General features: G+C 39.6%; 1 protein-coding gene across 3 annotated transcripts in view; it reads right to left on the bottom strand.

Annotated features, from left to right (window-relative positions):
• Positions 1 to 12353, bottom strand: part of SCYL3 (SCY1 like pseudokinase 3) — a 38863-nt gene that overhangs the window by 7368 nt on the left and 19142 nt on the right. For all 3 annotated transcript variants that reach the window (XM_023510721.1, XM_023510722.1, XM_003785714.3), the window contains exons 5-10: positions 11393 to 11449; positions 10207 to 10309; positions 8906 to 9017; positions 6915 to 6992; positions 4809 to 4948; positions 3426 to 3610 (exon numbers count right to left, since the gene is read on the bottom strand). In XM_023510721.1, the coding sequence (XP_023366489.1) occupies positions 3426 to 3610; positions 4809 to 4948; positions 6915 to 6992; positions 8906 to 9017; positions 10207 to 10309; positions 11393 to 11449 (675 nt within the window). The remainder of the gene's footprint in view (positions 1 to 3425; positions 3611 to 4808; positions 4949 to 6914; positions 6993 to 8905; positions 9018 to 10206; positions 10310 to 11392; positions 11450 to 12353) is intronic.

The following is a 12353-nucleotide window of genomic DNA, read 5'->3' as shown; positions in this document are numbered from 1 at the left end:
AACCTTGGTATATGGGGCTGGCGCCCTACCCAATGAGCCACAGGCACCACCCCATCATAGGCTTTTTTTTCTTTAATAAAAATACAATCAATACAAAATTAAACAAATACATTGGGAACTAACATGAAATTACTCTGTCAAAATGCTATGTTTATAAAAGGTTTAATTCTCCATATGTGTACTCACCACTCTTTTTAGCTCACAAACCTGTAAGAGCAGGACTTTAAAAACTTCTTTGTGCATAATGCATAATACCTGCCCCAAACTGAGCCCATCATGACCTCTTGCTCATTAATATAAACTGGAATTTAGTAATACTAGTTATCTCTGTAGTTTGTTTAAAAGAAGGCCAGCATGCCAAGTGCAACAGTGCACGCCTGTAGTCCTAGCTACTCAAGAGGTTGAGGGAAGAGGATCACTTCAGCCCAGGAAGTTCTGGTCTGCAATGAACTATGCTGATTACTTGTCTCAGTTCAGCATCAATATGGTGATCCCTCCAGTAGAGATACCACCAGATTACCAAAGGAAGGGTAAACTGGCCCAAGAAGGGAACAGAGCAAGTCAAAGCTGCTGTGCTGACCCACAGTAGGATCATGCCTGAAAACAGCCACTGCACTCCAACCTGAGCAACATAGTGAGACTGTTTCTTAAAAAAAAAAATCTTTAAATAAGGACAGTACATCTAGAAGTTATGAGACAACCACATTTGGCCACGTGCACACCAAAACAGTGAAAGCTGGTCTAGAGAGCGTTAAAAGTGAAACAAAGCAAAAAGGAAAGGAATGGAGACCATAAGGCTGAGAGACCAAGCTACACCTGATTGCCACATCAGGTAATGTAACATTCTTTCATTAAATTCCTTTCGTGTGTTGGCTGGTTTAAAATGGATTTCGGTTACTCGCAAACTAAAGCACCTTAACTAAGACAGTCATATGCAGATATCAGGAGAAGTGTTGCTCTGACTATAAGGAAGAAGAGGTAACCTGTAAGTATCACACAAGGTCAGGGTGACCGGCCTGCCAGTGCAAGCAGCCAGGCATGACATGTCTTAAGAGCACACAGTTCTCCTAGTAATTCTCAGTATGTCTTGACCAATTAATCATTTTATTTTTCTGGTCTAGTTTCCCCATTTATATAGTAAGAGTAAATGTTTCTATCAGGTCTCAAGATAATTATTAGATCCAATGCTAACAGATCAGGCACACTCTCACAACAAGGCTGTACAAGCAAATTAAATCATGTCTCTTTTGCATATGATTAGAATTCCATCGACTGTATGTGGTGATCATAAAACAATAATCCATCCAAGCAAAAAAAACATCATCCTGAACACCTCTCCCATTGAGTCCTACCCTTTTCCTTCATGTGTCCCTCTCCCATAACCACTGCCACATTTTCCCCAGCCTTTGTCATCTCTTAGCTAAGCTACTCTACCAGCTCCCTCACTGATCTCCTTCCCATGGTCCATGCTCCACGGCTACCAAAGCAAACTTTCTAGCACACAGAAATTCGTCGCGTTGCTCTCCTTCAGGGGCAGAAGACTCCTAAGTAATGAGAGCTTTGTCTTTCACATGCTGAACATCCCATGTTTTGACCTCAGCCTGATTCTCAGACTTACGATGACACTCCCATTTCAAAGTTACAGTGCTTTCTTCCTCCTAAATTTCCAGATGCAACTAACTGTATGGAGAGTAAAAACTACTGTTGCCGATGTTAAATAGAAAACCCTGTGTTACTGGTAAGTCTCTAAAGTCAGCTTCTAGGATCTGCCTCCAATATCCATGCCCCTGTGTCAAGCCATCCCACAGTGAACCTGGGTTGACTTTGCAACTCACTTTTAAGAATAAAGAGAACTGTGGGACTGGGTGTGTCAGCTCACACCTATAATCCTAGCATCCTGGGAGGCCGAGGTGGGTGGATCATTGGAGCTCAGGAGTTCAAGACCAGCCTGAGCAAGAATGAGACCCTGTCTCTGCTAAAAATACAGAAATAGTCAGCTGAGTTCAGTGGTGCACGCCCATAGTCCCAGCTACTTGGGAGACTAAGGCAGGAGGATCACTTGAACCCAGGAGTTTAAGGTTGCTATGAGCCACAGAGCAATTCTGCCTTATAAATGAATGAATGAATGAGGCAGAAATGACACTTGTCAGTTCCCAGCCGTCCTCATAAGAAGGCTGCTTTTGCCCTTCTGCCCTGACTGGCATCATGTGGAAATGCTGTATGTGGGCACAGAAGCCCTGAGAGTTAAGGAACAGAAAGGCTCAGCTAAGTCCCAAAGTCCCAGCTAAGCTCAGCTTTTCAGCCATCCCCACTGAGGTGCCAAGGAGCCATTTTGGATGGGTCAGCTTGGTGGGACCTCAGATGAGTAAAGTCTCAGCTGACATCCTGTGGAGCAACAGAATCCCAAGCTGAGCCTCCCAAATCCAAAGAATTGTGGTAATTGATAAAATGCTATTTTAAGGCATTAGGTTTTGGAATAGTTTGTTATACAGCAATAGATAACTGAAACATCTTTCCCACTTTATTAGTTCCTTGAAAGCAGGTAGAGTGTTAATCTCACAGGAAAACAAATTATTATAAGATACCATGTGATTGGTGTTTTAAAAACAATCTTTTTAAAATCTCACACTAGACTGAATAGTGTCTCCTCCACCCCCCCATTCACATCCACACATAATGCAACCTTTTGATGAGGTCATACTGAGTCAGGGTGTACCCTAAATTCACTGACTGCAGTCTTTGTACATAGGCTTTGTTAAGACACAGAGCAAAGACGACCATGTGACACCAGAGGAAAAGACTGGAATGAGGCAGCCACAGCCAAAAATGCCAAGCATTGCTGAAAGCTACCAGAAGTTTATAAGAGGCAAAAGAATAGTCTCCCTAGAGCCTTCAGAGGAAGCCTGGTCATGCCTACAACTTCCGGTTACTTTCAACTTTTGGCCTCCAGAACTGAGGCAGGATAAGTTTCTATAGTTTTTAGACATGCAGTATGTGACAGTTTGTAATGGCTGTAATAAGAAACTAATGTTATAACCTGAAGGCCTTGGGTGTGCAAATTAAGTTCCCTGGTGGCTGATAAGCAAGCTGAATAATCTTATGGTCCCCTCAGTTCTAAATATTTTGTACTAATTATTGATTACCATATTTATGTTCACAAAGCATTCCACAAATGATTCTTAATGATTTTCCTTGAAAGAATTGGCAAACAGATTTATAGTCTCCCAAGTTAAAACCAAACGTTACTTTCATCGATTTGCCAGTGTTTAGAGAAATGAAATTTTAATTTCAGCCCTTTGTATTCCAGTAGGCTTTTAAACTGAACTGCTTTCTCCTATCTGAATTCTTCCTTTTAGCCCCACCACCCTGCTGCCCTGCACTTGTAGAAGGCTCTGTGATAGCCCCACTGCCAGCTGGTCTCTGACCTGTGGCAAGATGACTTTCTTGAGCTGCTCCTGAGTGAAGTGCCCCACGTAGGCCTCGATGTGAGACAGCAGCACCATCCGCACATGCTCCTCGTGGACTTGGAACAGTTGCAGAAGCACAGGGATCACCCGCGACCGGAACAGGGCTGGTGAGAGCAAGCAAGGCATTTCTCCCTGTGCGTGATCTATCCCCAAAATTAAAGGAGGTGATATGAAAAACCAAGCTGTCATTTCAGTGAAAAGAGTACTAAACATCACTCATAAACTAAACCCAGCTTTCTATGTGTTCTAAGCACTCTTCTAAATTCTTATGCCCCAAACCAAAGGAAAGTTCTTTTCTTGACCCAAAATTACTCAAGGCTTAATTACCTTAAATTTATGTTTAATCACTGCAGAATTTCATATGCTAGATTATATTAGTGACATACTGATATCGTTTTTGCAATTTTATTTGCAAAACCATGTGTTAAGTACTTCAGTGGGACTTTGTTCCTAGACAGTCCTCTCTATGGTAGGTACTGTAGTGGTTATCAAATAGACATGCATAAGAAGCATTTGAGAATCTTTAAAAAAATATGTACGACAGAGGACCTGGCTCTGTTGCAGAACTAGTGATCAGGGATACAGGCAAATGTTTTAAAAGCAATCCAAGTGATTTAGACATATACCCTATCTAAGATCACTGAGTAACAGACTGGAAGATCTATGAAGAAAAATTCATGGCTAAAGAAAATGATATCAAAGTATAGATATAAGTAACTTCTAATTTTTAATCCAGTTACCCATAACACTATTTGGTTAGATTGAGATCTTCTAAAAAAAAAAAAATTCTGAAAGCAGATCCTACCTACCTAAAAATTCCAGTGTTATGTTAATGCTATACTCTCTAATCTGATGTGTTACCATCTATAGTGCTATAAAGTTACAAAGTTTCAAAGTAATAACCTTATTTCACATTCAGGATAAAAAAACTCTGAATCCTTTAAGAAGTAAAATGATCTGAGTGCCTTTTAATCTTTTCACTAAAAACATTAAATGGGTTGCTCTTGGAAAGTCAGGAGGCACAGGCCTGAATAATTCATGGCAAATGCACCTCTGAAGATGCATGCCTTACCTTAAAACATCATATGTATTTCATATTCTAGTCACATATAACTTACTGACTATAGTAAACCTGGCACTCGAGGAAGAAGCTCCACATTTATCCTGTGAGCTTTGGTACTCAGGTTTGGGTTAAAGTTATCAGATCAGGGGCCAATAACTATTCCCCATTTTTAGAACCAGCCATTAACTCTACCACACAGTAGTCGCAGCCTGCTCTTTCATGCACTAACAATCACTAAATTGCTTAATTACCAGTGATATTTTGAACAACAGATTCACCTTTTTTGGGGCCAAGGAGATGAGGAAGAAAACTCTTTACAGCTACTGGCTCTGCAAACACCAACTGATTAAGCAGAAGAGGTACCAGCCTTGCAGCTATTAATTCCTCTGACAAGCAGCTGACTCTGTCCAGCAGAAATCTAAGGACAAAAAAGGAAAGCCTGGGAAGCTCTTTGTATCACTTTACTTGATTAAGTCAGACCACATATGGCCTCTCTCCCACTTTTATAAAACTGATGCATTTTGAAGGTAAAAGGATTGGCCACTAAGTACTTAAGAAAAATGCACAAAATATGAGGGAAAGCCAGGTAGTAAGCTAATGAATGTTTTCAACAAATTACCCTTTATCAATAGCAAAAGGTTCTCTTTTTTCCCTAATAGACCAGAAGCTTTCTACATAATAAACATTTTCTGAAATGTAAAAGGTGTAAAATATTAGATTATCTAAAGTTTCCATACCAGACAAAATTCAAACTTTTGTTACTAACTTCATTAAAATGAAACTACATAAAAGCACTTTGTTAAGAAATACAAACATTACCTATTAAGAGTAATAATACGCCATTATACAATTACCCTTAGCAGGTAATTCTACTTCCTACTTTACTAGGACACAGGCCACATCATGCATTATCACCCTACAACCTTTATACCACTATCAACAAATGGGTCTCCATCTATACTCATTCCTACCTCCTTTCCAGTTAACAAAGATTTCAGGGCCTGACTTAAGGCCACCCCCTGTCCCCCACCAGCCACTGCCCACATTGCCTTCTCTTCAGACCTTGCGCCAGCAGTTCTTCCGAACATGACTGTAGCTTCAATTGCTCCACTGCTTGTCCACCAGCTCCTCTATCTATAAACATGCTCCTATCTCTTCCATTCTTAAAAGATCCTTCCTTGACTCCATTTGCTTCCTCAGCAATTACATGCTCCCTCCGTTCCAGGTTTCTCAGGAGTTTTTCTCTAGTGCCTACTTTCCCACCTTCCAATCACTTCCCAGGACCCACTGCAGTCTCCCTCTGCTGGAATAGCTCTTGCTAAGACAAGGTTACCCAGTGCGTTCCTGACTGCTAAATGATCAGGTATCTGTTGATCTGTCCTTCCTTTCCGGAAATCCCTACTCCTCTGGGGATTTCAAAGTCTTCCTGGCTCTCCCTGAATCTCTTCTAACCACTGCTTTGTCTCATTCACCAGCCCCTCCTGCCCACTGGGTTATAATTTGAGCCCACTGTTGTTTTCATGCTACCCACTTCTCTGGGCAAATATCATCAACTACAGGCTGATGCCCTAATACTCACCCCTACAGACTTCTCTCCTAAGCTTCAGACCTGTCTGGCCAACTGTCCATGTACATCTCTATCTGAAGTCCCACAGATACTTCAAACCAACACACCCAACACTGAATTTACCATTTTACCTGTGTATTAGGTCCTCCCCTCTAGTATTTCATTTGGTGATAATCACTAATTTTGCCAACGTTACCTTGTAACATCCTTCTTATCCCTTGTCTTCTTCAATGGTACCATCCAAGCCCTTGCATGCAGTGTCATCTCTGCTGCCTGGACTACTGCAGTCTCCTAACCAATCCAACTCTTGCTCCCTCTATAGACAACAGTCATCCCCTCAAGGGAGGTTTAACCACTTCACAGCCTGCTTTCACCCCTCTGATGGCTTCAACACCAGAAAGAGTCCACATTCCTACTGCCACCTCCAAGGGCCACCTCTTACTTGTCCTTGTCTTGGAATGCCCCCTTCACAGGACTCAACCTCCTGCAGGCCCCTGCACCAGTCCCACTGGGTCTGCCTTCATGCATTAATTCCTGTTGCTCTGCTGCACAGAATACTTTTTCCAGCTAGCTCCTCCCTCTCTCCTCTCAGGATGCCCTCTGAAAGCTCCACCACTACACCTACCCACACCCCATTGTTTAAGGATCGTTCTGGGTATCTGTTTCCCTTGTCAGATCCATCTATCTTAATATCCATCCCAGGCCTCACTGAAAGCCAGCATGTAAGAAATGTCTAATGAACTGTGTCAAATAAACCAAATAATATATAGACTTAACCCAAGTACTTGAATTCAAGGTCTTAACTTTTCAAACTTACTTGAAGAATTCAGTTTTTTCCTCTTCACTCTTCAGTGTTAAACTTTTCAAGAAATTCACAACTTCTAGAAAATCATTTCTAAATGCCAAAAAGAAGAAAATGCAGAACAGATTAAAGAAGTATATTAATACTGAACCCATAACCACAGATAATTTTCAACAAAGAAATATTCTTCTATGCCATTTCAAAGATTCAATTACAACCAAGTAGCTTATGAGACAAATACTATGATAAGCCTCTTGGGAATCTGAAATTTAAGAATATCGGAGATCTGTAAAGAGCATACAAGCTTAAACTGACACCTGCTAACAGGATTTACAGTTTTAACAATCATCATAAATCTCCAAATTTCTGGTTGTAATAGGTTGTTGTTAAATAAAATATCCTGGGAGAAATAATGTTGCCATGTTAAAATACTGATTCCCACATCTTCCTTGGTGAAATAAAAGTACTAAAGAAGTTGGGGGATGTGAAATTTCTGTGTAGGAATCTTCTCATTTCTCCTGCTGTAAGTTAGTCATTCTTTCAGCCAGGCAAGGATGGAGTGTGGGAGGAGTCACCAGCTTCCTACAGGGCTCCCACAGAGTCCCGGAGGCTGTGGACCGCTTAGCTCACATCCTGCCATATGGGAGACTATTGCTCCTGGATGTTTCAGTACACAAGCTGCACAGCTTCCACGGCAGGCAAAGCTACCACCTGAGTTTTCACATCTTAGGTTTACACCTATCTTATGTTTCTGTCTGGCTTAGTAGAGAGAGATGTATTAACTTTAATCAAACTGGCTCAGTTGCCTGAGCAAGGGATGCTGGCACTGGCCCCTTTGGTTAACTCAGGCTGGGTTTTCTTCCCATGTAATAATGGGACAGTAGAGTTGGTATGCTTTTAGCTTTCTTTTCGCCTTTCAATTTACAATACAATTCTTAACAAAGAACTTATATTATAAACTATGATGACAATCTGTTTACTGTAATGGATTATTCTAGACTTTCTATCAAGGAAAATATTTCTAAGAATGCTCCAAAAGGACATGGAAATAGCTTGGTTAAAGACTCTCATAATGATAAACATACACAATTTATATTTGTCAATTAAAAACCAAATTAAAAAAAAAATCCCCCCAAAGATTTTCATAATGGGGATGGTTGTGAAGTTTCTTTGAAATAGTAATTACAAATGTAAACCCAATAAGTACAAATGCTATTTAATAATATACCAACTTTCCCAGTCCTATCCTAAAGGTAATTTCTTCCCCCTTCACAGGTATCACTTTTCCCTTTCCTCTGGTTTTCCCCATGCTCTCCAAATGCAAACTCATAAAGATACTTAGTATCAAAACTAACATAAAGTTGGTTTGCTAATAAAAGTCATCAATCTGGAATTAACTTATGCAGAAGGTCTGCAGTCACAGAAATAAAAAATAAAGGACATATAATTAAAATTAACCTTGAAGAGAAGTTCAAAAACATCTCTGAATCCAGGAAAGTATTAAGATATATTGTACCCCTCCCCATAAATCAACTTCTTTGCTCTTCCATCAAGTACTACTAGACAAAGAAAATTTCTTGCCTAAAGAAAAATAAGCTCATTTCCTATCCCTACAAGAAAAAAACAAGAACAAATTCATATATATAATATGATGGTAACAGAAAGGAGATACCAGATTTATTAACTTTTCAATTAATTTACAACTGTAAACTAATGAACAAAGCCCAGCTTCTTCACAATCAGAAGCCCTAATAAATATGATCATAATTTCTAAACATAAGCCTTCATGGCAATCAAACTTTCTATGATAGGAAATTGAGCCACAACCTAGTTTCTTCCTATATTCTCCCCAGACACGATTCAGTATCTCTTAATAATCAACAAAACAATAAGGGCTGCATCATTTGGTCCTCCAACCCCCTCCCCCCAAACTGGTCCTTATATATTGTTCAAGGGAGCAGGCAGCAGTGGGAAGCAACCAGTGTCACCACCCCTGATGCCCTCACCTGAAAAAGTCATGAGATAGTAAAGTGCAGAGCGCTGGCCGACATTTTGGATTGGGATTCAGCAAAGTTGAGTGCAAGGTCTGTTGGAAGCTGGAGAGAACATCCGCTGAAACTGAAATCCAGAGCTACAGTTAGTTTCCAATGCCTTCTCCCTCTTTTCAGGACCTCTACAGCTGGAGACTGACGAGAGCAAAAACCAACCTGTAAAAGCCCAAACAAACAAAGCCCTGGCTGTTGCTAAACAGCTTCCCGCTTGCCTTAGGCCAAACTCCTTGGCAGGTGTAGAAAGCTGTCCTGCCAACACCCAATCCCACCTCAGCTGCCTCCCTTCTGTGCCCTCTCATTCCTTGATTGTCCTTTTAACCCAGCTCAGGCCCAAAGAAGGCTTAATAAGTTGACAGGACTGAGGGCCTTTTTCATCCATAGTTCCTATCCACAGAAAAGTTATTTAAATTAACTGTTATTTTCAATTATTCCAAAGATGGTACAAAATTGTCACCATTCTAGATACACAGAAGAACAGTTAGTTCATCATACACAATGGATTCTTAGGCTGGGGCAATTTACAGCTATATGGTGACAGCTATATGGTGCTTGCAACACAAGAACACCAGCATAAACCTAGTAGAAAAAACCACATTAGAACTGCCACAAAGCTTAAGCAATGTGGGATATAGGCAAGTAGGGGGCCTCCTGTGACAGTGCCTCAGTAACCTTATGGATAATTAAAGGCCTCGAGGGGGCACAGAGTAGAGCAGGCTGCTCAGCACACAGAGAACACAGAAGAGAGTGGAAAACAAGGTCTTTAGTGGGCTGATTGTCAAGGGACAACAAAAGAAAAACAGTAATGAATAAATCACAGCAAGAAGAACATAAATCAAAGGGTTTATGTTCTTGAAAGCATAAGAAAATGTTAAGCCTGATTTAACAATTTTGAATCTTACTCTATTATTGGAGTATTACATATAAATCATTAATGACATTTACTGACTTCTTGGCTGGCTCAATAAGGAATAGAGCATCTTCAGACCATAAACACTATTGCGAATTAAATAGATAATCACACATGATGCAGCCATGGTTCAAAGTGCTTCCTACTTAAAAGCCTTGTCACTATACAAACTAAAGAAATCCAAAGCTTCCTTCTTTACTGCTGCTAATACCTGCCCTAAAAAAGCTACTTGGTAAGCAACAGGTTCCTTACTATGATCAAAGGCTGCAGTCCTTTGAATTCCACACAGAACAGGCTATGGATGATTTTCCTACTGATTCTGTGGATGCAAAGTTTAACTCCAACTCACCCTGTTCATTTAACATTGTGAGCAAACTTTCCACCAATGTTCCAAATGAAAAGGCGTCCCGGGCATGTCCAAAAGACTCAGGAAGAGTTGAGAATTCTGGAGACTAAAAGTAGTAAAGACCATTAAAACCACAAGATCTGCCTTGTAAGCCATTTCTAATTTTCTCTGAATCACCTTCTCCTGTGTGTGCGTTTATTATGCCCATTTCTAACTTCATAGTACCACACGCTAATTTATAGGTTCTTAATACTTAGTGAATCAAAGACTCGCTAGTGTGCAAGGATTTTAAAATGTCAAGGAGAGAGAAAAAGGTAAAAAAAAAAAAGGTCAAACTATGATACATGTCTGTGGCTTTAAAAAATATTTTTGACATAATTCAGAGTAAAAAAAATTGTATCACAGCCCAGTATACACACGTGTATAAATATATATATATATATATATGATGGAAACAAAAAATTCATCCAATAGGATGCCCAATTATATTTTCTTTTATTCCTTTTTCTTAAATGTTGCTCTAGATCCTCCAAACTGACTTAAAATCCAGAAATCACAAATTTAAAAACCTTAATATGCAAGACTATCTGAAAAGCATCCAGCCATGTATGTCTCTATTTTTCATATCACATGGCTGGATACTTTCTGGGAAGTCTTATACATACATAATCTTGATTTGGATAAATGTGGCTTATTTAAAGTCTTAGGTCACTCAAGTTTACAGTTGGGATTCTATTTCCTATAAAGCACACTAAATATGTCTTTGGGGATTAATGTTTATTTATAGTAGTTATAAGAACAAACTTATAGGGATCAACATCTTTTGAACTTAATGGTAAAGAGAATCTTTACCAGCACCATAATATTAATAATCCCTCTTCTGCTTATCTTAGAATCCTAACAAACGCTCAGCTGGGCAGATGAATGGCTTGGGTGAAGCACACAAAAGAATGGGGGTTGCTGCTTCTCCAACTATTAATATTATGGCTTCTAGCAAAGTACAAGTACTTTTCATGAAATGAATACCATGCTCACAATGAGGTGTGTCTATCTTTAAACAATATTGTGGTTGTTTATAAGGCTGGAGGATTTATGAGTTAGCAAAGAAATGAGCAGAGGGAAGTTTTTACATATTTCACACTCAGTTACACAAAGGAGCCTTCATCACATCCGAAGTATATCATCTTACCATCTCTTCGGGAGGGATAGATGCTGGGTCTCTCACTGACTGAATGCTTCTCAGAAACTAGACAAAGAAATAAATTAAGAAAAATAATTCATACATATGTTTGATGAACCAATCTCTTACATCAAAGTTACAGAAGCAATGAACAATGAAAACAACAGCAAATAAAGCTTCAAATCAACACCATATATTAAATACACAAATTTACAATCTTCCTCATTTAAAAAATGTGAAGAGTACCTGGAGCACCAGAAGGCTTAGTACAAAAATATTACTCCCTTTCCTCTCCCTTTCAGCTGGTTTAACAGACACACTCTACATCTCTGCACCTGGTTTCCTTACACAGAAATTAGGAACTTTTCTTTCTCTTCTGCGTAGACATAAACAATTAAAAGGCTTTTCTGGTACAGAATAAATCTGTGACTAATCTTCTCACTAAATCAAGTGAAAGTCTTGCTACCACATGAAATACAAATATTGGGAAGCATTAATAAAGAGAAGAGACAACCCACAGAACCTGAGAAAATGTTTGCATACTGCCCACATGACAAGGAATTAATACCTAGAATATCTAAGGAGCTCTAACTACTCCACAGGAAAAACTCAAAAAATCTGATAAAATGGGCAAAGGATCTGAATAGACATTTCTCAAAAGAAGAATACAAATAGCCAATAGGTATATGACAAAATGCTCAAAATCATTAGTCACCAGAGAAATGCAAATCAAAACTACCATTAGATATCATCTCACCCTAGTTAAATTGGCTTTTATCTAAAGACAGGCACTAACAAATGCTGGAGAGGATGTGGAGAAAGGGGAACTCTCATCCATCATTGCTGGGGATATTAATTAGTATGAACAGTATGGAGGTTCAAGACACTAAAAGCAGAACTACCATACGACTTAGCAAACCCACCACTGAGTCTGTCCAAAGGATAACTCGGTGTACAGAAAAGGCATCTG

The sequence above is a fragment of the Otolemur garnettii genome, unplaced genomic scaffold, assembly GCF_000181295.1.
Source record: "Otolemur garnettii isolate 467f Iridium unplaced genomic scaffold, OtoGar3 scaffold00016, whole genome shotgun sequence".
NCBI classification, from domain to species: domain Eukaryota; kingdom Metazoa; phylum Chordata; class Mammalia; order Primates; family Galagidae; genus Otolemur; species Otolemur garnettii.
This window is presented reverse-complemented; position numbering and strand designations above follow the sequence as displayed.